This window comes from Mustela lutreola, chromosome X (assembly GCF_030435805.1).
Source record: "Mustela lutreola isolate mMusLut2 chromosome X, mMusLut2.pri, whole genome shotgun sequence".
In the NCBI taxonomy this organism is placed as follows: domain Eukaryota; kingdom Metazoa; phylum Chordata; class Mammalia; order Carnivora; family Mustelidae; genus Mustela; species Mustela lutreola.
Window position 1 is genome coordinate 129,002,876 of NC_081308.1, and position 20,499 is coordinate 129,023,374.

General features: G+C 57.6%; 2 protein-coding genes across 10 annotated transcripts in view; one reads left to right on the forward strand and one right to left on the reverse strand.

Moving 5' to 3' along the window:
* Positions 1 to 12,374, forward strand: part of MTMR1 (myotubularin related protein 1) — a 57,042-nt gene extending 44,668 nt beyond the window's left edge. For all 6 annotated transcript variants that reach the window (XM_059156542.1, XM_059156543.1, XM_059156547.1 and 3 more), the window contains 3 exons: positions 2,725 to 2,838; positions 6,523 to 6,699; positions 10,880 to 12,374. In XM_059156542.1, coding sequence (XP_059012525.1) covers positions 2,725 to 2,838; positions 6,523 to 6,699; positions 10,880 to 11,041 — 453 coding nt within the window. In that variant the 3' untranslated portion in view covers positions 11,042 to 12,374. The remainder of the gene's footprint in view (positions 1 to 2,724; positions 2,839 to 6,522; positions 6,700 to 10,879) is intronic.
* A 1,030-nt stretch (positions 12,375 to 13,404) lies between these two features.
* CD99L2 (CD99 molecule like 2) overlaps positions 13,405 to 20,499 on the reverse strand; it is an 89,880-nt gene continuing 82,785 nt past the window's right edge. For 2 of the 4 annotated variants that reach the window (XM_059157070.1, XM_059157071.1), the window contains exon 10: positions 18,001 to 20,273. In XM_059157070.1, the coding sequence (XP_059013053.1) occupies positions 20,050 to 20,273 (224 nt within the window). In that variant the 3' untranslated portion in view covers positions 18,001 to 20,049. The other 2 variants (XM_059157073.1, XM_059157074.1) reach the window with 2 other exon arrangements.

A 20,499-nucleotide genomic window follows, 5' to 3' on the forward strand; every position in this document is an offset into this window, starting at 1 on the left:
TTGAACACATACACAAAATGATGTTTCTGAGGGGATAAGCACTACTTTTGTTGATGTGAAGTAGCTCCTTCCTCCCAAATGCTAAGTGCACGCATACACGCATGTAGTACCCACAACTGCTTTCCATTCCTCATACTGTTTTGTCCCTATTTTCGTGTTTAATCTAGATCATTTTTGTGCTGTTTATTGGATTTTAAGGGAAAAAAGGACAAGGGGTTTAGATTAGATTTCAGATGCCTTTCAGCTCCTGTCCATGAAACGTGTATAATTAACGTCTCCTAAAACAACATGGTTAATGCAATAGAAGCAGAAAGAGCACCGCTCAGTCTATCAGTTAAGTTACAAGTGGATGCGACATGCAGCTTGTTAGGAAAGATGCATTAATGTAATGAGATTAATTTATTTGGAGGTTGCCTACTGCTAAATCAAGTAAGCTAAATCCGCATTAAATCGTTCAAAATCTCAGGATAACGTGAACTAGGCTGTGTGCACAAATTGCTAGACAAGGATCTAAGGGAAAGGAATTGAGCAGCTCTTCAGAAAAGAGTCTCAAACATTCTACAATAACCGTAGTTTAATAGAGTCTGCCCTTTTGAGTAGGTTCAGTAGTGGTTCATATTTTTGTTCCTCAAGATGTGCAGAATTTCGTTGTGGATTTCTAGAGTTTTTGACCCCATACTTTTTAGGTAGATGGTATAGTTTCCAGGAGAAGAGGCCAACAGAAATTGCGAATCACAAGACTTAATCTTCTATTCCTATTACTCCTATTACTCTGTTGCTGCTTCCTCTAATGAAGCATTTCCTGGGCTGAGCGTGAGGCCGCAACGCCATTTGAATGGGACCAGCAGTCCCGGCGAGCATCCGAAGGTGCAGCTCTTGTGTCCCGGTTCCGGGAGTGCTGACAGGCAGAGGCCAAGCCCCGCCTGACCTAGACCTACCGGCGCTGGGATCCACTTGGCCAGAATAAGGCTTAGAGTCGGGGCTGCTAGAACATGCCCAGCCCAGCTCCCAGGAGCAGGCAGGCTCAGAGTTTGCAGTAAAGACTCATTTGACTTTAGGAATGTGTCCATAGAAGCTTTGCTGTCCTGTTAGGAAATGTGTAATTTAAATGAAAATAAAACCTAAATCTTCCATTTCTATCCTTGATTTGATAAAGCTTCAGTGTACATAAATGTTATATATTTGCTTAACATTCATAAATTTTGTGGTGCCAATAATTTCTTAACTAGAGTGTAACTAAACTGCATAGAAAAATGCTGGGAAAAGTAGACATGATATGCTTGGCCGTTTAAAGGATAGCCATTTGGAATGTGAGGCCACTGGTGGATTTGCAAGTTCAAGGCCCTGAGAGAGGATTCATTAGTAGCTATTATCAGCATTTTAGCCAGATTTAGTTGATGTAGTTCATCTAAGAACCACCACCATGGTGAGTTTCCAGAGGTTTCTGAAGAAGTGGCATTCTGAGGGGGCTCCCCAGAAGAGAGTTGTGTTTCTGCGGGAACGGTCCGTAAGACGGAGAGAGGCCCACCTGCATCCCGTCTGAGCAGAAGTCCGCACGGCGGCTAATGTGATGAGCGGCCGGGGAGGAAGAGAGCGATTGCAGGGGGAGTTTGGACGGTCCTGGATGGACCGTTTTTTTCTCTTTGGGAAGCTTATCCCTAGCCTGGGAAAGTAATACGGCCATCGGTGACCGTGGTTGTCTCTCTAGAGATGACAGGATGAGTCATGAGAGTATGCAAACAGCACTCTGGGGACCAGTTTCATACTTTAAAGAAAATGTACTTAAAGCTCTGCTGGGTGGTTCCAGTGGCCTTTGCCGCCTTGGGTACTTCGCTGGGGCACTGGCACGTGGGAGGCGCCCCACCGTCGCCTGCCCAGGAGCTTTGTTGCCATCATTAATCATTACTGTCATTTCGAGACCATCTCCTTACGGCTACTAAATGCCAGGTACTGGTTAGAACCTCCCGGCAATGTTAAAGTCCTTGTTGGAATTCTGCAAAGAACCCATTGAGAATTACCTAAACCAATAATTGAAATGATTATGTGATTTTCTTATGCTGTTAATGTGGTGAATTACAGTGATTACTATTTTTTAACATTTTTAAAGTTTTTAACATTGATCTTCAAACGTTAAGCCAGCCTTGCATTCCTGAGCTGAACCCCACCGGATCATGTTGTGTTTGTCAGTTTGTTCAGATGTTGGTAAGGGTTTGGGGGGTGTATGTTCGTGGAGTTGTCTCTGTGGGAAGGTTTTTAATCACGAGTTTTTTCTTTACTAGATAATAGGCTTTCCGTTCTTTCTTGAATCCCTTTTGGTACCTGCTGTGCCTGGGAACCCCTCTCCCTTCTCGGACTCCAAACGTAGCGCCAGGCAGAAAGCTGGGACCGTAGTCGAACTGGCTTGGTCTGTTTGCCGTCTGGGCGGGCCAGCACAGCCCCGGGCCGCCTGCTGCCAGCGTGTGTGAACAGCGGCTCTGTGCGCTCTGTCCCGCTCTCTCCTCGCTTCTGCAGAAGGGCGGCTGCGGGCTCTTCGCCCAGCTGCAGGTGTTCTAGCGCCGTCTCTGTGGGCCTGGACCGGAAGCTGTGGGAAGTGAAATCCGACATGGCTCAGTCTTCCTTTTAACCTTCAATTGTATTCCAAATTGTAATTTAGCTTTCACCGAAAATTCCTACCACTGTATTGTAGAAATTGAACTTTAAACCTTACTTCTCTTTCCTTTGAAGTTTCCATCGGCATTCGAGTTTAATGAGCTGTTCTTGATCACGATTTTGGACCATCTATATAGCTGTCTCTTCGGGACTTTTTTGTGCAACTGTGAACAGCAGCGGTTCAAAGAGGTAAGTGCACGCCATCCTGTCTGTTGCTGCCCATGGTTTAGGGGCCTTTCCCATTAAGTGCCACTGTGGAAGGGGGGGTACTGGGTGGAGAGGGGACCTGGGTCTGGCCCTGCTGCTGTGTATAAATGGGGGGTTGCATGAGATGCCCCAGCATGTGTGTCTGATCTTCCATGTGGTTGGACACAGGCCCCTTCCTTTATGGGGGCTGGGAAGCAAGCCCACAACTGTCTGAGGACTCTTAAGGTTTTGTACAGTCAGTTCTAGACCTTGGACCCCTAAACCCCAAGTTCGTGTACTTCCTACCACACTGACTCCAAAATGATGTGATTCCGCTCTTCACTGTCTGTTCCATCAGGGTGACAGGTGCGCAGAGGCCTAGGATGGTTGAAGTCTGTAGTTGACCCCGGAACTTCCTGCTAGGTAGCGAGCCAGACTTCCTTTTCCGTCCGGCCGAGCTTCTCAGAGTTCCATTTCCCCTCTTTCCTCCTAAGTTGTTTTTTTTTTAATTTAAAGATTGATTTATTTGAGAGAGAGCGAGCATGAGAGCATGAGCTCAAGGGGCAGTAGGAGAGGGAGAAAGAACCCCAAGCAGATTCTGCACTGAGAGCAGAGCCCGAAGGCAGGCTTGATCCCACGAACTGACCCGAAACCAGTTATTGGTGCTCAGCTGACTGCATCACCCAGGTGCCCCTTTCCTCCTCATTTTGAGATAAATGAAAGAAACGATCACGAGGAAGCACTGGGAAAAGGCAGCTTAGAGTGTCTTCTGGTTAACAGAAAAGGGCCACCACCTGTAGACTAATAAGCACATCAGAACATTATCGAATTTTGGAGAAAATAGTCGGTCGCCAGCACCCACCTCCCTCTACAGCCTCCCCACAGCTGTCGCCCCCCGTTCCATGTCCACACCCCACCCAGTCTCCTCCCTCTAGCCCTTCTGTCACCCGGGAGCTTGCCTGGACCCAGTTCAGTGTTCCTCCTGCCCCAAACTCTGTTCTCTCTCGGTCACTGTCTGTCCCATTGTGCTGCCGCTCCCCTGCATCTCCCTAGAGGGCAGCTTTGCTCCTCAAGATGCCTTAGCATTTGCCTCCTCCCTCCCCCAGCTGCCACAGCTGCTCCCCACAAGAGATTCTTTAATAAAAAAAAAAAAAAAAAAGACTGTATTTCCTTATGAGAGAGAGAGAGAGGGGAAGGAGAGAGCAGGAGAGGGGCAGGCAGACTCTGCCTTGAGGGTTGAGCCCAAATCATGGCCTCAGCTGAAATCAAGGGTCCGACTTTCAACCGACTGAGCCACCCAGGCTCCCTGAAGAGATTCTTTCTTAGTCTGGCCACTTGTCACTGCCCCACAGCTTAGTTCATGGTGGACTAAGGCCGCTGCCTGGAAATGAACTTCACTCCCTTCATTTCTGACCTCCAGCAACCTGTGGCTTCCATTGTGGGCAGGATAAGGTCCACATTCCTACCGGCCCAGGTGATAGGGCCCTGTTAACCTCTTGAAAAAAAGAAGTTTTAGAGTGAATTTTATGGGATGTGACTCATATCTCAATAAAGCTATTTTTTGAAAATCAACAGAATGTTCACATGTAGAATTTAAACCCCGATGGTCTTTTTTTTTTTTTTTTTTTTTGACAAAGTATATTTTAAAAAATCAGCTCTCTTGATCTATGACTTACGTACAACTCACCCTTTTAAAGTGGTTTTCGGTGTATTCAGAACGCGCGGCCACCACCACCTCAGTTCATAAACCCCTTAGACTTTTCATCCCCCCAAAGAGAGAGCCCGGCCCGTGAGCAGTCACTCCCCGTTCCTCACTCCCCCTGTCCCTGGCAGCCGCGATCTGCCTTCAGTCCCTGCGGATTAACCGATTGCAGACACCCCGCCTGAGTGGAAGCGAACAATATTTGTCCTCCATGAGTGGCGTCATGTCGTCCAGGTCCGTGCTTCGCAGGTGCCCGAACTCTGTGCCTTGCTTTTGTCTGAGCGACATTCCACACTAGGGAGAGGCCCCGAGCTGCGGCTGCGGTTGGTCACCGGCGGACTTCGTGGCCGTCGCCGCTCTGGCCACTGACGAGTGCGCTGATACGCTGTGGACATTTGAACGTGTGGATTTTATTTGGACATGTGTCACCCCCCCCCCTTTGGAACCGGAAGTGCAGTTGCCCAGTCACATGGGAACTGCGTGTTTAACCTTTTGAAGAACCGCAGACTGTTCTTCCAGAGTCAGTATCTTACCAGCAAGGTCGAAGGGGACTCTTTTCGCACTTTTTCACAGATGCTTGTGTATTTTTTTATTCTAGCCATCCTCGTGGTATCTCATTGTGGGTTCTGGGGTACATTCCCTGGCAAGTGATGGCAGTGCAAGCACATTTCCACGTGCGTCTTGGCCTTCCGCATAGCTCCTGTGGACAACTGTTCGCTCAGACCCCCGCCTGTTTGCAGTTGGGCTGCCTTCATCACTGAGTCAGAAGACTTCCTTAGAACTCTGGATACATGCGAGTCCCTTATCAGATAAATGATTTTCAAAAATTGTTACCCACTCTGTGCATTGTCTCTTCACTTTTTTGATGGTCTCATTTAAAACTAGTCTAATTTTCCTGAAGCCCAACTTTTCTGTTTCCTTTCATTGCCTGTGCTTTTGGGGTCCTATCCAGGAAGCCATTATTCAACCTGAGGTCGTGAAGAGTTGAGCCCATGTTTTCTTCTGAGTTTTATAGTTTCAGCCCTTCCATTGAGGCCTGTGACCCGTGTTTCAGTTCTTTTTGCGTGCAGTGTATGGTACGGGTCCAAATTCATTCTTTTGTCAGCCGTTTGTTGAGAACACTCTCTCCCCCAAACCGAAGGCTCTCGGTGCCCAGCTTGGAAATCGGGGACTGCCTAACTGAGGGCTCGTTTCTGTATCATCTTCCCGCTGTTGATGTGCGTGTCTGTCCCTCCTGGGCTGGCACCGCCTGTGTTGATGATTGTAGCTCTTCAGAGCCCCTTGAATTCTCGCTGGTGTTTCTCTTAGAAACACAGAGTATAAAAAAGGAAAAGGTCCTGATGGAATTCTCTGTGTCTAGCTTGTGGGAGTCAGCCGGCTTTACAGTTTTCTAATTTTGACTTTGTCACTGTGCTTGGTCCGTGTCTAACAACGTCCTGTCCTGCCCAGCCTGTGGGTTCCGGCATCCCACTCACGGGAGCGGCGTGGGTAGTCCCACATTTCTTAAGTGGGCACGTGCTTCTCGGTGGGAGGCTTCACTCGCCTGCCACCCCGGAGTGTTTTCACGCCGGATAGGCATGATTTTCCAGGGAAAGCAATCATCTTATCTGTGAATTCTACCCCAGTCACAAAAGCAAAACTGCAAACTGGAAATAAAGACTGTGTTTGTTATGGACAGGCCCCATCATCCCGTGCTTGTTAGAAAGTTCTCATCTTGCCTTCACACAGATATGGTTGCCAGATGTCACCTAACTCAGCAATGCATTTTGTCAGGACAGGAACCACTGTATGTTTCCCTGCTGTCCCTGGCATGAGGTGATGCTGAAGTGTAAGGGATGGGGGGTGGGGCTTAGCAAATGTTCTGTAACTGAAATTTCAGCCTTTGAACTCCTTTTATCCAAGGCCTTTTGTCTCCATAATGCAAAATGTCAAGGATCTGAAAAAAAGTTGAATTTATTTCAATGTATTCCTTTTTTGTTTTTCAGGATGTATATACGAAGACTATATCTTTATGGTCCTATGTCAATAGCCAGCTTGAAGAATTTTCTAATCCTTTCTTTGTGAATTATGAAAACCACGTCTTGTATCCCGTTGCTAGTCTGAGTCACTTGGAACTATGGGTAAACTACTATGTGCGCTGGAACCCACGAATGCGGCCTCAGGTAGCTTTTTGTTCTTTGCAAAAGTGTGTCTTTCTAAGCAGAGATACCGGTGTAGAAATGCGGGCATGCTGGGTCTTAGCATACGCTCCTTCTGCTCTCGCCTCTCAGGTTTTAATCCTGTGCTTTCATGTTCTAGCATTTTCTTTTCACACACCAATCCTGAAGCTGTTGGCTAGATTAAAAATCTTGGCACCTCTGTCCTCTGCTAAAGGCAGCGGCGGCTCCTGCGTTTCGCCCTCGGGCCTTCCCGGGCCCGGTGCATTTGCAGGCCCGCAGCGCGCTCGTCCGCCGGCCGGTCCTTCCGACGGTCCTTCCGAGGCCGCAGATCTCCGAAGAGCGGCCGGCAGGGCCCGGCGCTCGGCCGTGGTGCGCGGGCCTCGCCGGCTCGGGCTCCCCGGGCGCCTCCCCGAGCCCGGGCGCTCCCGGGGCTGCCGATGGCGGCGGCCCCCGTCCGTGGCCAGGGGACTCTCTGCCGAGGTTCGAGTGTGACGTCTGTGGGCGCGCGCGGCCGTCGGCCAGCGGCGGCTTCGGGGCCTTGTCCGCTGGCGTCGCCGCTCTCGGGCGCCTTTCCGCTCAGCGTCGTCCTCGGCCCCTGGCCGCCCTCCGCGTCCCCGCCGGGTCCCGGGGCGCTCGGGCCGCCGTGTCGGGGAGCACGGGCGGGCGCGCTCTCGCGGGGGCGAAGCGCGGGCTCGGGGTCCTGGAGACCGAGGTGCCGACGGGCTGCTTCCTCGTGAGGGCCGCCGCGGACCAGTGTGTTCCGGGCTTCCCTCCGCGGCGCGTGGAGGTTTTCTCCCCGCGTCGGCCCGTCGTCTCCCCTGCACGCGCGTGGCCGCGGCCCGGTCGCCCCTTCTGAGGACGAGACCCAGCAGCTCCTCTCACCTTGCGGTGGTTCCTGGTCCTTGAACCTCGGAGGGACCGTCTCGTCGGGCCCCTTCCCTCCCTGACGGGCGCCTCCGTCACTGTCGCCTCAGCCCCGGTTCCGGCCGAGCGAGCGGCCGGCTGCCCCTCCCGCCTCTCCCCTGCTCATTTCTTGCCTCTTCTTCCCTCTTTCCTGCGGCGACACCACAGCTGGCAAAGCCCCGTCTTCCTCCAGAGCCTCTGGTCCACTCTGCCCGCTCCGACCCCTCAGGACGCTTTTCCGGAGCTCCGGAGCGGGGCCCGCGCGGCCGCACTCGTCTCTCCGTCGCGGCCGGGGCCGGCCCCGGGCCTCGCGCTCCCCGCTCTGCCTCCCGCCCCGGGGGCCTCCATGTCCCCACACGGGGCTGTCAGCCCCCGACGCCGGAAAGGCCTCCGCCGCGCCAGCCTCTCACCACACCGGCGGCCGGCGCTCTGAGAAGCTCCTCCGGGCAGCGCTCCCCAGCCCGAAACCGGCCTCCCCGCACCGTGGCGAGGCCCTCGCTGTCCCGCACCGGGCCGACTTCTCACCCGGGGACCGGCCGTTCGCTGCTGCGGAGACAGTGACAGCTCAAGGCAGCACACAGGGGACCTCATGGCCAACGTGGCCAGAGCACATTTCTAGCCTCCAAATGGATTCTTGGTTTAGTGCTAACTTCTATGAGTTGGAAAATGTTTTCTTCGTTGAGGACCATCTGAAGCGGGAGGGCCATAGTCTCTTCTGTTCTCCGTGGGAGCTAATGGTCCCCAGAAGTCAAGTTCTTGGGGCAGTACAGGTTTTTGCCTTTGTGGGCAGGGAGCCGTCGAGACCGAGCTCCAAACGTTCTGCTGATGGGCGTCCATCCTGTTAGCGCCACGGGGTCCGCGACTCACAAGCATGGTCCCCACATCCTGTCCCCTTCCCTCCTCAGAGTGACCCCCCACCCCCCCGGCAACTCACCATTCCCTGGTCACGCAGCTGAAGTTGCTCATACAACAGCCCGCGGTGCCCAGGGCTGGCCTCCCAGGGCTGCCCGATGGCTCCACCTGTCTGTCCGCACTGTCCCCTCATCCAAGCTCCGGTTTACCTTCATCAGGCTGTGGCGACAGCTGATTTCTCCTTCTCTCTCACGCTCTGTACTCTGCAAGGGCTCTCCCCTGGACTAACAACTACTTGTTACATTAGATGGACTCATCCCCCAAACGAGAACCACATGTGAGAGCGAACGGCGAGCCCAGGAACCTCAATGAGTGGGGTGTCACCAGTCCCATCAGCAGCTTCTGCGGTGACTCACCGCCACAGAACTGCGAGAACAGGCCTAACCTGCCCTTTTCCGGGCCACTTCCAAAACACACTCCTTCCTGACCTCAGCTGCTTCGGATACGCCAGCCCCAGGGGACCCTTAAGCCCCTCTTTCTAGTCACTGGAGTCCCTTTGACTCAGGAATGCAAGCCAGCATCGGCTGGGCAGCACCTCCTCAGCTGCCACGCTTCCCTGTCCTGCTGGGGCACCTCGCTTTTTCTCCTAGGGCCGTTCGCTTTCGTGTGTCGTAGCAACAAGGAAGAAGGGCTCTGGGCTAGAGTGTACGAGAAAGTCCCTTTATTTAAATCACAGAGTTAGCAAATAGTATTCTGGGCGACACAGAGGACAGATGGTGGGTAGGATTTCTGAAACTTCAGCAGAGAAGCCAAGGGCGTCCCCCAGGCCCGAGCTCTTCCTCCCGCAGCCCGAGCTCCCCGCGCTCGCAGACTGCGGGCCTCTGAAGGCCTGCCAGCCCGGCCTCTCACCCGCCGCAAGGACCGTGACTGAAGCGGGAGCCACGGACCTCGCTGCTCTAAGTCGAGATCTCTGGCAAGCCTCTGGGTGCTGTCCACACGGACCTTGGTAGGAAACGGGAGCCATGGCTTGGCCCGTTCTCACCGCCTGGCCTGCGCTCATGCAAGAGTCGGGGTCCTGTCCCCTCTCCGGCAGTGGCTCCATGCTGAGACCTTGTGGGACAGGAGCTCTTCGTGCGCCGTGCTCTACAGAAGGGAGAGCTGGCAGGCGGGCCATGGGCTACCCATGTGTTGTCCCGAGTGTGGCCAGCGGAGGAGCAGGCTGGGCCTTGGGGGCACTGAAGGCCAGAAAAGGTGGGCAGGCTGGGCTGCTGCACGGTGTGTCGGGCGGCTCCGTCCAGCTGCGCTATGTGCGCAGGACTGCGGGGCGGGGAAGGCAGAGGACTCGCCCATTTGGCCCCTTTGGTCTGAGGAGGAGGGTCTAGACTGTCTGCCTTCTAGTTTCCTTTGGGACCCACTGGCCGAGGCCCCTAGCTGGCCAGGGCCATTTCCTCAAACAAGCAGGCTTTGGATCTATAGAAGTGGCCTCGGAGGAAAGGCTGCCCGGAGATGTCCGATGAGCATCTCAGGCCCTGGGCACTCCCCTACATGGGCTGCCCCTCTCCAGGACCGCTGCTGCAGAAGGTTCCCTCGTCTGATTCACTTAGAATAAAGTGATCCTGCAAACAGGAAAATAATACAGATAGTCCCCAAGACCTTACCCAATGGTGGCCTCTGGGATTAGTAGCAAATAAGGTAAGTTTCCCTTCTTTGGGGGCGTCAGTGGCATCGGACTCCCATCGTCCCTCCCCTCCTCCTACGGCTTGATGAAGGCCGGAGCTTGTTCTTTGCTGGTTACCTACCCCCCCATTCTTTCCCTGCCTCTTTTCACTCCCCCCATCGGCTGTCCGGCCGTCCGGCTGTCCGGCTGTCCGTCTGTCTCTTTCCGGCCCTCCCTCTCTCCCTCCAAGGGCTGATGGCCATTGGCAGCCCTGATGCAGGAGCTCAGAGTTTTGAGGGAGGAAGCAAAGGCTTGGGGGGAAAGTGCTGCAGCCAGAAGGGACAGCGCAGGCCTGGCATCGATCAAATCCTAGAAGATTCTGGAATGCAGGAGTGGCAAAGAGGCAGGATCTGGGGAGAGGGGAGTAGAGATTGGCTGGGGTCAGACCATGGGGTTGTGAGGCCAAGGTCAGGGCAGCAGAAAGAAGCCACTGGAGGCTGCTGGGTGGGCATCACATAGCCTGGCTGAGGCTCAGAATCCAGGCCTGTAGCTGCTTTGTGCAGACTGGCTTGGGGACAAAGGGAGGCAAGAGGGCAAGGCAAGGAGAGCCCCCACCATGGTGACATTCCTCCCTGGTGTGCCTCACGCCAGCCCAGGAGCCTCCTGAGGGAGAAGTGGGACCTTGGATCTCTGGGCTTGCTAGCTGAGGGAGAGCAGGTGCCGAGTAGGGCCGAGAAGGGCCCCTGACCGCAGCCGTCTCTCTGTCCCCAGATGCCCATCCACCAGAATCTCAAGGAGCTGCTGGCCATCAAGGCGGAGCTGCAGAAGCGCGTGGAGGACCTGCAGCGGGAGGTGGCCACGCGAGCCTCGTCCTCATCCGAGCGGGGCTCCTCGCCGTCCCACTCGGTCACCCCCGTCCACACCTCCGTCTGAGGGGCGCCCGAGGCCAGCACTCGTGGGGACTCCCACCGGCCAGGACCTCCCGCTCGGCGGCTCAGGCACGGGATGGTAGCTCGTGATCTTGTCTTTTAGGATTAGGCCCGATGTCCTCCCAGTCTGGATGGCACTTCCCACCGGCGACCGTTTGTGTGGCTAGGTGACCACTCCCACTGTCATCGAGTGCTTTGTCTCGTGAACCATTTCCCTCTGGTCTGCGCTCTGCTGCGACGGCCAACTCGCCGCGGCCCCGGGGGTGGGCGCGGGCTGTAGGGGGAAGGGGCCCCCCGTTTCTTTCCGAGGTAAGCCCTTCATTTCCGGACCCCCCAGTCCCTTACAGACCGCGCCGGCCACAGGGCTGCTTTCAGCCCTTTGCTGGGGCTCCACGAGCGTGGGGACCCGACTGTGACATCAGGCGCAGCGCCGTGGCCAGGCCTCCAGCCCTGGTCGCACCTGGGCCTTCCTGCACCCGTTACTGTTGTGTACATAGAAGGTATTTTTAAAAAAGAGAAACAGGCCTTTATTTTCCTATGTCCTTTTTTATGTTTAGACTAGTCCCCTGAGGCGGCTACTGCTTAACTGGACTGGGTGAGACCTTGTCAAACAAGGCTCGAGCCAACTTCCTGCGGTACACCTGCAGCGGGGTTGGAATAGGGTCGCTGGACCGGCGGGGTCCCGCCAACCCCCGCCCCCGACACAGGTGCTTGCCTCCGAGGCTGCTCCTGGCCGGTGGCGACAGCAGCAGCGGTTCCCACCCCCACCCCCGCCCGGGGATGGTGGGACCCCACACTGGGCCTCCTCGGGGGCCCTGGCTGTCTGTCTGGCTGCTCCCTGGCCGCTGCGCCTCACCGCTGCTGTTCACACCCGAGTGAGCCCGCCCTCCCCTCTTAGCTGCCCAGCGGCAAGGCTTCTCCTGTCCGGAGACCCCTGTCCGGCTCCGCTCCCCTGCTACTCCGCGACACACCACCGCGCTCCCTGGCTTGCTCCCTTCCGGGCTGGTGTGGCAGAGGTGGGGAGGGGGTGGCAGGGCCACATGGACCTGTGCTACCGCCCACCCTGCCCACGGGGAGCCCCCTCCCCGGCCAGCCCCAGCCATGCCTGCCCCATTGACAGGCAGCACAACAGCCCCTTTCCTGTGTGTGTACCTAGCACACAACCGTTTCTAACACAACTTGAAGTGTACCGTTGTTACCTAAGCAGTTCTTTTATTTAAGTGTACTAGAATGTAAAACATTCATGGCTCCGATTTTTAAAAACTGGTACAGTATTGTATTTGCCCCATCTGATACACTGTATTTCGATCTGTAATTAAAATAATATGTTTGCTCCATGGTCTTGTTTCTTTAAGTTTTTCTAATTTTTCCCTTGGGGAAAATGACTTAAACCCTCCATACCTGTTATTTTATGTACCAAGCATAGTTAATACACATAAAGTGCCTTTACACGATTTAACTCATTTACTAAATCCTGAACGCCCGAAACCAGGTCTTCAGTGTCTTGATCAAAATGATGGGGTGGGGGAGTACTCGGATTTTAAAATCCAAAAGGCTCCTCAGCCTTAAGCTTAAGAAAATGCTGATGGGGGAAGGGCCGGAGCCACCGGAGTCAGCAGCAGCTCCACAGAGGCGTGGGGCTCTGTCCAGACCTTGGGAAGGGGACAGACTTTAGAGAAGCCCTGGAGTTCCGACCCCAAGTCTACAGAAGGAATGCTGGCCTCGGGTCCCTGTCCCCCTCTACGCAGAGGTCACTGCAGCTGTGGGCCCCAGCAGCAACACCCAAGTGGCAAGGCCGGGAGGGCCACAGCATAGCCCCTGGCTAGCCACGAAGAACTTCTTTACGGAGTCTGGGCCACCCAGACTTGATGGGGAAAACCCCATGCCCACTGCATCCTGCTCCCCCGCAGCGGTCCGGAGGTGCTCTCGGTATGCCAGCCAAGCAGTAAGGGGATGACAAGGGCGCGCTTGTCCCCAGACGGGCCACTCTGCGCAGCTGCACAACCGATGGCGTGCTCGACCCAAAAGACTGCACACAACCCGAATCCGCCCTAAATGCTGGACTTCGTTGATGAAGGAGCCCCGGGCTGTGGAATCAGGAGTGTAAGGCCTGCCTCTGCCCTCTTGGGTGACCCCCAGACCTCTGCTCGTTCCCCTGCAGCTCCGGGGCCCTGACACGGATCCCAGCCGTTCATCAACAGAAGAAACACAGGAACTCTAACCCTCTGGAGAGAACACCTTGGGCTGGGGGAGGGGGTGGGGAGGTGGGGGGTTGGGGAGGAAGGTGGACCACAAGTACCTTAAGGAAAAAAACCAGGGTCACTTGACAAAGGAAGCCTCTTCACACCATCAGAATACAACGATCTGTTAGGTTCCATTTCCTTTAATGCAAACACGAGACAGTTCACAATTCACATTTAAACACAAGCACAGAAAAAGTACAGGGCTTCTGAGATCAGTCAACACTTCTTTCTCAGACAAGGGGCAGAGCACTTCCCAGTCAGGCGCCCGGGGCGGGCCGGCGCTGTTCTCTGGGTCCCACTCCAGGAGCGCGCGCCCCCCCCCCGCCCCGCTGCCGTGCTCCCTCCCTCCTGTGCGGAGTCCCCCCAGGGGCACGGCTATAGACCAGAGATTCTCAACTGGCCCCTCTGGTTTGCTCCACCTTCCCTATTGTCCGGGACAGGCCGGTAGCCAGAGAGATGGAGGTGCAAGAGCCTAGGCTTCTGCAGGCGCCCCTGCCCACCAGCGCCGGGACCAGCGCTCTGCGAATGGGTGGCGGACGGACCTCGGCCTGTCCCATCACTAGGAGGTCTGGCTGCTGGGCTGCGGTCTCCAGAGCCCAAGGGCTCTCTTTGATCCCCACCACTGAGAAAATGTACATCAGAGCTGCAGGGGCTCGGGGTCCCCCCACCACGGGAGCTCCCTGTCAAGCTCGACGGGACAGCTGGGGGACCAGGGGCACGTCCCTCCTCAGGGCTCCTAGCTCCACAGTTCTAGCGACCGCCCTGCCACGCCCGGCTATGCCGAGCACCGCACGGGCCACGTCACTCCTCAGCCTGGCTGCCACCATGAGTGGGCTTCCTCTAACTCGCCCGTGGCAGGGAGAAGTCATCTGCCACGCACGAGCGTGGCCTGGTTTTTCCTCCTTTTTGATGCCCTGGGGACCTTGGGGGGCAGCCAACTGCACCCCAGGAGCTGCCAAGGCTGCCCGGACCCTCCCCCAGCTCCTGTTACCAAGGACACTGGGTGGCAACGGTCCATGGCTACAACCATCCTTCAGCGCGGCCAGCACCAGCCAGGGCTGGGGCCATCAGTCCTTGCCGTCCTTGGTGACAGGGACCAGCCTGGCCGAGCTGACAACTCGCAGAGGGCTCCCGTCAGTGCTCCCCACCTGCCCGGCGGACACACGGTCCTGGTGGCGTGGGCCGAGCGCCCCGCCGGGGAAGGGACCCATCCGGGCGGCGGCAGCAGGAAGGAGCTCAAGGGCAGCCGCGCCCCACCCCCCCACACACACACACAACTAGGGGCCTCAAAGCGCCGCGAACGCGAGTCCCCAGCCTGCGGGCCCTGTTCCAGCCCCGACCCTTCCCTTCGGAAGCCTGACGTGCCTCGCCCCAGCTTCGCGGCCGCCCAGCCCGGGGGCCGCGCAGAGGGGACGTGGGGTCGAGTCAGTGGCACCCTGGCTTCCCACTGACTTCTGCTTCTGGAAGTGCTTCTGGGCCCCGCAAACGGGTCATCGGTAGACAGTGGCTCTAGACTTTGGCTCAGCCTCAGATGGCAGAGCGCCCAGGGGCAGGACCACACGTGGGCCAGACAGAACGTTCCGGGCGGCCAGCCCACACCGGACAGCTCCGGGCCAGGTGAGGGGCCAGTCTCTGGGTTCTGGTGTTTCCCACAGTGACCGTGGCAGCCCAAGGGCTTTGTATCTGAACACGACAGGCAGTGTCAGCCTTCTAGACACCCGGAGCCAGGCGTGTTTCATAAACCCTAACCCAGCAAACGTCCCCTTCCCCATCCCCCTCCCACCTCCAGTACAGGCTTAAGCCAAACACACGCGTGCTTCTGGCTCTGCCACTTGTTCTTTACGGCTGTAGCTTCTGCTACCGAAGGAGGCACCTGTACAGGGTGGAAGGGGGACGCACGTTCCTAAAAGCTAATCATGGCAGCCGGGAGGCCGCCCCCAGGCCCCTGTGGAGTCCGGCGAACCGGGCCCCAGAGTCACAGCCTCCTACTCGTCCAGAAGGTTCCTAAGCTCTCAGGACGGGACTATCAACGCATGCACGCTTGCACTTCAATAACGGAAAACCACCGCGTGCACCAGCTCTCCGGAAGGCCAGCAGTGCAAAAGCTGGTGGTGTGCGTGTGAGAGGGAGAGTGTGTTTGTGTGTGTGTGTGTGTGTGTGTGTGTGTGCGCGCATGTTGACCTGACGCTCACTCATTCGCTCCTTGCAGGGGCTGCAAGCAAACCAGGCGCTAGCTGAGGGCCCTGCCAGGACCCACATCAGAGTCCACGTGTCCCCGCTCATGCAGGCCAGGCCAGGCCGGCTTTGGGGGTGCGGTGACCCAGCGGCTCCGAGGCTGGTGCCTGCTTTCCGCCGCCGGGTCTCGGATGCGACACACACACCACACACACACACCCCCGAGCTCATCTGGAGTTAGAAGGAGAAGCGATGACGTCAGAGAAGCAGCAGGGCAGCCGCGGGTCACGGTGAATGAGGAGCTGGTCACGAGCAGTGGCCCTCAGATCCGCGGGGCATCGGGGGGTGGCGGCTCGGCAGCCTGCGTCTGCAGCGTCAAGTATTTCACTGGGGAGAGAAGAGCTCCGTCAGCAGGGAGACCTCTGTTGGGGGGGGTCCTCCATCAGGGGGGAGTCCTCTGGGGGGAAGGGAGTCCTCCCTGGGGAGGGGGAGAGACCTCCGTATCGGGGCTGTGGGGGGAGTCCTGTCAGAGGGGGAGACCTCTGTTGGGGAGGGAGTGCTCTGTGGTGGGGGAGACATCCCTCTGGAGGGGGGTCCTCCGTGGGGGGGGGGAGCGCTCCCCATGCTCCCCAGTGCGCAGGAGGCTATCTGTTCTATCCAGGAGCTGAGGCAGCTTGGCCCCTCCAGGCCAACTTCCCCTCCAGCACCCACCCTGTCCCCAGTCAGGGCGACCCCGGGCCCGGGAGAGCAGGAGGAAGGCAGACAACCCCTGGGAAGAGTTCGGCCCGTTTCCTCGTGGGTAAAGCAGGGGCACTCCTCGCGAGGCTCACCGGCCAGTGGCGGGCACTCACACAGCGGTGGCCCAGGGCCTTCGAAACGACTCTAGCAAAAGCCACTGTGGCTTGCTTCCATCTGGTCCCCTCCAGGGCCACGGAGCCCGCGCAGGGTGACACCGTGGTCCCCGTCCTAAGCAACAATACTTGCCCCCTTGACAAAGCCATGGGCCCGACCCTGCTGCTCTCTTGGCCCCAGTGACAACACCCTCTGCCCCCTGCACTCAGAGGGCCGATGAGAGGCTCTTGGTTGAAGGCCAGCCCCTCTGGGCCGCAGGCAGCCTTCCAAACAGAAAGCCACAGGCCTCATTTCCAGGTTCCCCACAGCTCCGATAGGGCACGTCCCTGGCCCATGTCGTGAAACTGGAATCTGCTCCTCCAGGGGACAGTGCAGTGATGCCTGGGCCCTGGCAGCTGCCTGTTCTGGCCATAAACTCAATCAACAGACGCCTCTGGCCAGCAGCCCTGTGGCAAGAAGCAAGGGCCCATGAGGCCTCACCTTGGGGTTCCTCACACACAACGGCTTCCAGGTTCTCTCCCTTCACGTAGTCCGCATTCAGACCCTCTGCAAACGGCAAAGAGCAGAGCTGGTGGCTGACACAGAACTTGGCCCCCGGCCAAGCCCCAGGGTTCTTGTCACAGTCCTCAGAGAGGATGCCCAGCAAAGGCCCCCGACCCGCATCCCCCTTGGGCAGGTGCCACCACACGGGAGCCCGGGGGCCCGGCAGCAGGCTCAGCACCACCCATGGGTCCACATGCCGGCCCGGGGTCCAGCGAGGCGGAGAGGGAGCCGGGCGCCGCACGAGGGAAGGACACATGCAGCTGCAGAGGGGCAATGGCTGGCCGGGGCTCCAGGCAGAGATGCCGGCCAAGCATGCCGCCAGCCAGGGCGGGGGCTTCCCGGTGACACCAGCACCCTCGGGCCACCGGCTCCTCCAGCTGCAGGGAAGAAGTGCCACTCGCACCCCTGTTTGCGGAGGGCCCAGACCGCAGGGAGCTGCTCTGGTCCGCTGTACGGGCCTTCTCCCCACTGACTTGCCAGAGGTGCTTGGGGACCCTCAAAGCATCCTCTGCATGCCGGCACTCAGGTCACCGAGCACTTGGGCTCCAGAGCAGACCCAGCCTGCTGCTACTTGGGGGGTTGTCCGGAGTCCACGTCCTAGCCCTGGATAAGCAGAGGGCTATAGGCCTTATCAGAGCCCTGTGCCTGTGGGCAAATGGGGCCATGGTTCTCACCAACCAAATGAGCGCCAGGCACAGACTGAGTCCCTCAGCCACCCCAGGCTATATTCCTGCGGACTGAGGCCGGTGAGGGAGCCAGCGGAAGCTGAGAGGTGCTGAGAGGTGCTGGCAGATGCACCTGAGCCTCCGGATCACTGCACCGCGACCGCCCTGCCTGCGGGAAGGCTTCTGCCTGCTCCTCCGTGACGGCCGCCAGCAGGCATCTGCCTCCCAGATAGGACCCCCAGCCACAGCCCCGCGGGGCCCAGAGACAGACGGCCTGGCGGCCGGCCGCCTCCCACACACAGCAGGGCAAGCTAAAAACCACTGGGGCCACAGCCAAGTGGGTGAGCACCAGGGTTAGCGTGGGGAGGAGGTCCAGGAGCAGCGGGCGGGGAGGGTCCACGACGACGATGACAGACTGTGGCCAAAGCAAAAGAGGAAAGTAAGTGGAAGCATGTCATTACCTTGACCTTCTGCTGCATCTGAAGGCAAGACACAAAGCTTAGGACCCTGGCAACAGACCACAGGGCCCTTCTGCGAGATGCACGGGCCCCGTCACACTGTATCGCTGAGGGCAGAGGTGGAAAGCAGAGGGTCCCCAAAGCCTGGGCCCCTGTGGTGGCAGTAAAGGCTGGAAGCAAGGGGGACAGTCCCCCTCAGCAGCCACGCACCATCTCCCTGGGGCTTCCCAGTGCACAGGCCACCTCCACGCGGGGCTGGCCGTGGCCACTCTGGGCAGAGGCTTGGCAGAAAGGGTAGGAATGGCAAGTCCCACTCCCAGCTTCTCAGGGCCTAGTTGCTCCACAAACACCCATGGGGCTCCTCCTAATTCCCGCCCGGCCTGGGTGCCAGGGACACATCTGTGGATGTCGCACTCCTGGCTCCCCACCCCCACCCCCGCCGCCGTGAAGCTGCCACACAGGGCCATGCGCCCTGCCCTCCCAGTCCCAGGACCAGTTCGGCCCCGGGGCTCCAGGCCCGGTCGGCAGGGGGCGCTGTGGCAGCACGCAGCAGGGGTGTCCGCAGCTCACAGGCTGGGAGGGCGCGCCGGGCCCAAGGATGAGACCAACTGGGTGAGGAGAGGGACAGCAGAGGGAGCAGGACACACTCAGGGAGTATGGCTTCTGGGAACGGGCGCTGCTGGTGGGGTTGGAGCCAAACCAGGAAGGGCTCTGAATGGCCGAGCTCAGCATCGGGCCCAGGATCCGGAGGGCAGCCCGGGCAGAGCCGCTCCTCCAAACAGAGGAGGGTGGAACCATCACGACAGAGGATGGGGAGACCCAGCCCGGGACAGGCAGAGGCCGTGGCCGCATTGACGGAGAGGTGTGGCCCCAGAGCAGACCTGTGCAGGGGACACCAGCCCTGGGAGGGGGACCCTCTCATGTGGGAGGATTCTGAGACAGGAGCGGAGACACCTAAAAAATTGTGAAGAGCATTGATAGTGCAGAAGCAGATACGGAAGGGAGGTCTTTGCCAAATTCGGGGGATACTCCACACTCAGCTCCCTTCTGTGGGGACAATGCTTGCGCAAGTGTGTCCAGGGAAGGGACTCAGGACAGCACAGATTCAGCAACGACAAGGACACCTTTGACAGATAGAGGGGAAAGTGGAGGACTAGGAGGGGGACAGACGGACGGTGAGATTGCAGAGGCCGACGGGTGCGGGGACTAAAGACATGGGTGGTGAGGCCCCCACTCAGACTGAGGGGGGCTACGGAGGGGGGGGGGAGCCCTCCGTAGCCCCCCAAGCACACCTGCCTCCCCAGGCTGTGCCTCCCCCACCAGCCGGCTGGCCACCACCTCCAGGCTACCCTCAGAAAGACGTCCCTGCAGAGAAGCTCACGGCTTGCAGCTGTCCTCAAAGCCCTTTTTGGTTTATTCTCCCTCAAATGTCACAGAAATCATTTAACAAGAAGTATGCCAAGGCCTTCACGGTCTCCTGTTTTCTTTGGCTTTGCCTGCTAATCCGATTTGCAAAGCCTCACACCTGTTTTACAAAACAAGTGTGAAAGTGAGGTATTTTCTCCTCACTTTCCTCCCCCAACCCACGGTCTCTTCACTGCCTCTGGTTCCCCTGTGGATCTCAACTCAGTTCTTTCAACAGTCCTCCAAGCCTCTGTTTCCTTGTCGATAAAGTCAGGGTGCCCTTGAACCTAGCCCCTGGCGCTGAGGCGGGGCTCTCAGGGCGGGACACCACATCCAGCCCTCGGCAGTGGCTGGGAAGCCATTCGGACCGTAACTCTGTCTCCCTCCGAATGTGCTTCCTCACGGCTGCAACCCCCGTGCCCCAGCACATGAGCTCTCCTGCCTGGCTTGGATAAGCGCGGATCAGGCGCATCTCCCTGTCAGGAATGGTGCTCCTCAGAGGTGTGGCCACGTCCTCCGCCCCCACCACCTGTGGATGTGACCTTATTTGGAAAATGGTCTTTGCAAGTGTGATTAAAGAATCTCGAGAGGAGATGATCCTGGATCTAGGGCGGATGACAAGGATCCTGGATCCTGGATCCAGATGATCCTGGATCCTGCCTGCGATGACAATCAGCCTTCGGAGAGGAGCAGACACACAGACACAGGAAAAGGCCCTATGGAGGCACGGACTGGAGTGGTGAGGCCACAAGCCAAGGGATACCTGGAGCTGAAGGCGGCAAGGCAGGATCCTCCCACACAGCTGGCTGGCACCATCGCGGCAGATGGTGCCAGATGGTTCCAGAAGGCAGGAACACTGCCGATACCTTGATCTTGGACTTCTGGCCTCCAGAACGCTGACAGAATAGATTCTGTCATTATAAGCCACTCCTTTTCTTTGCTTTTGAACTGGGCAAGAGAGAACTCTAAGGACAATCCACCTTCCAGTTCCCTACCTCTTCTTGACACCCCTCTGTTCACACCACTCCACAGTAAGGCTTGTGGGTCCACAGTGGGTCAAACAGAATCTAGAGCAGGGTGACCATGAACAGCTGTGCAGGTTGTGCACTGAAATATGAATGG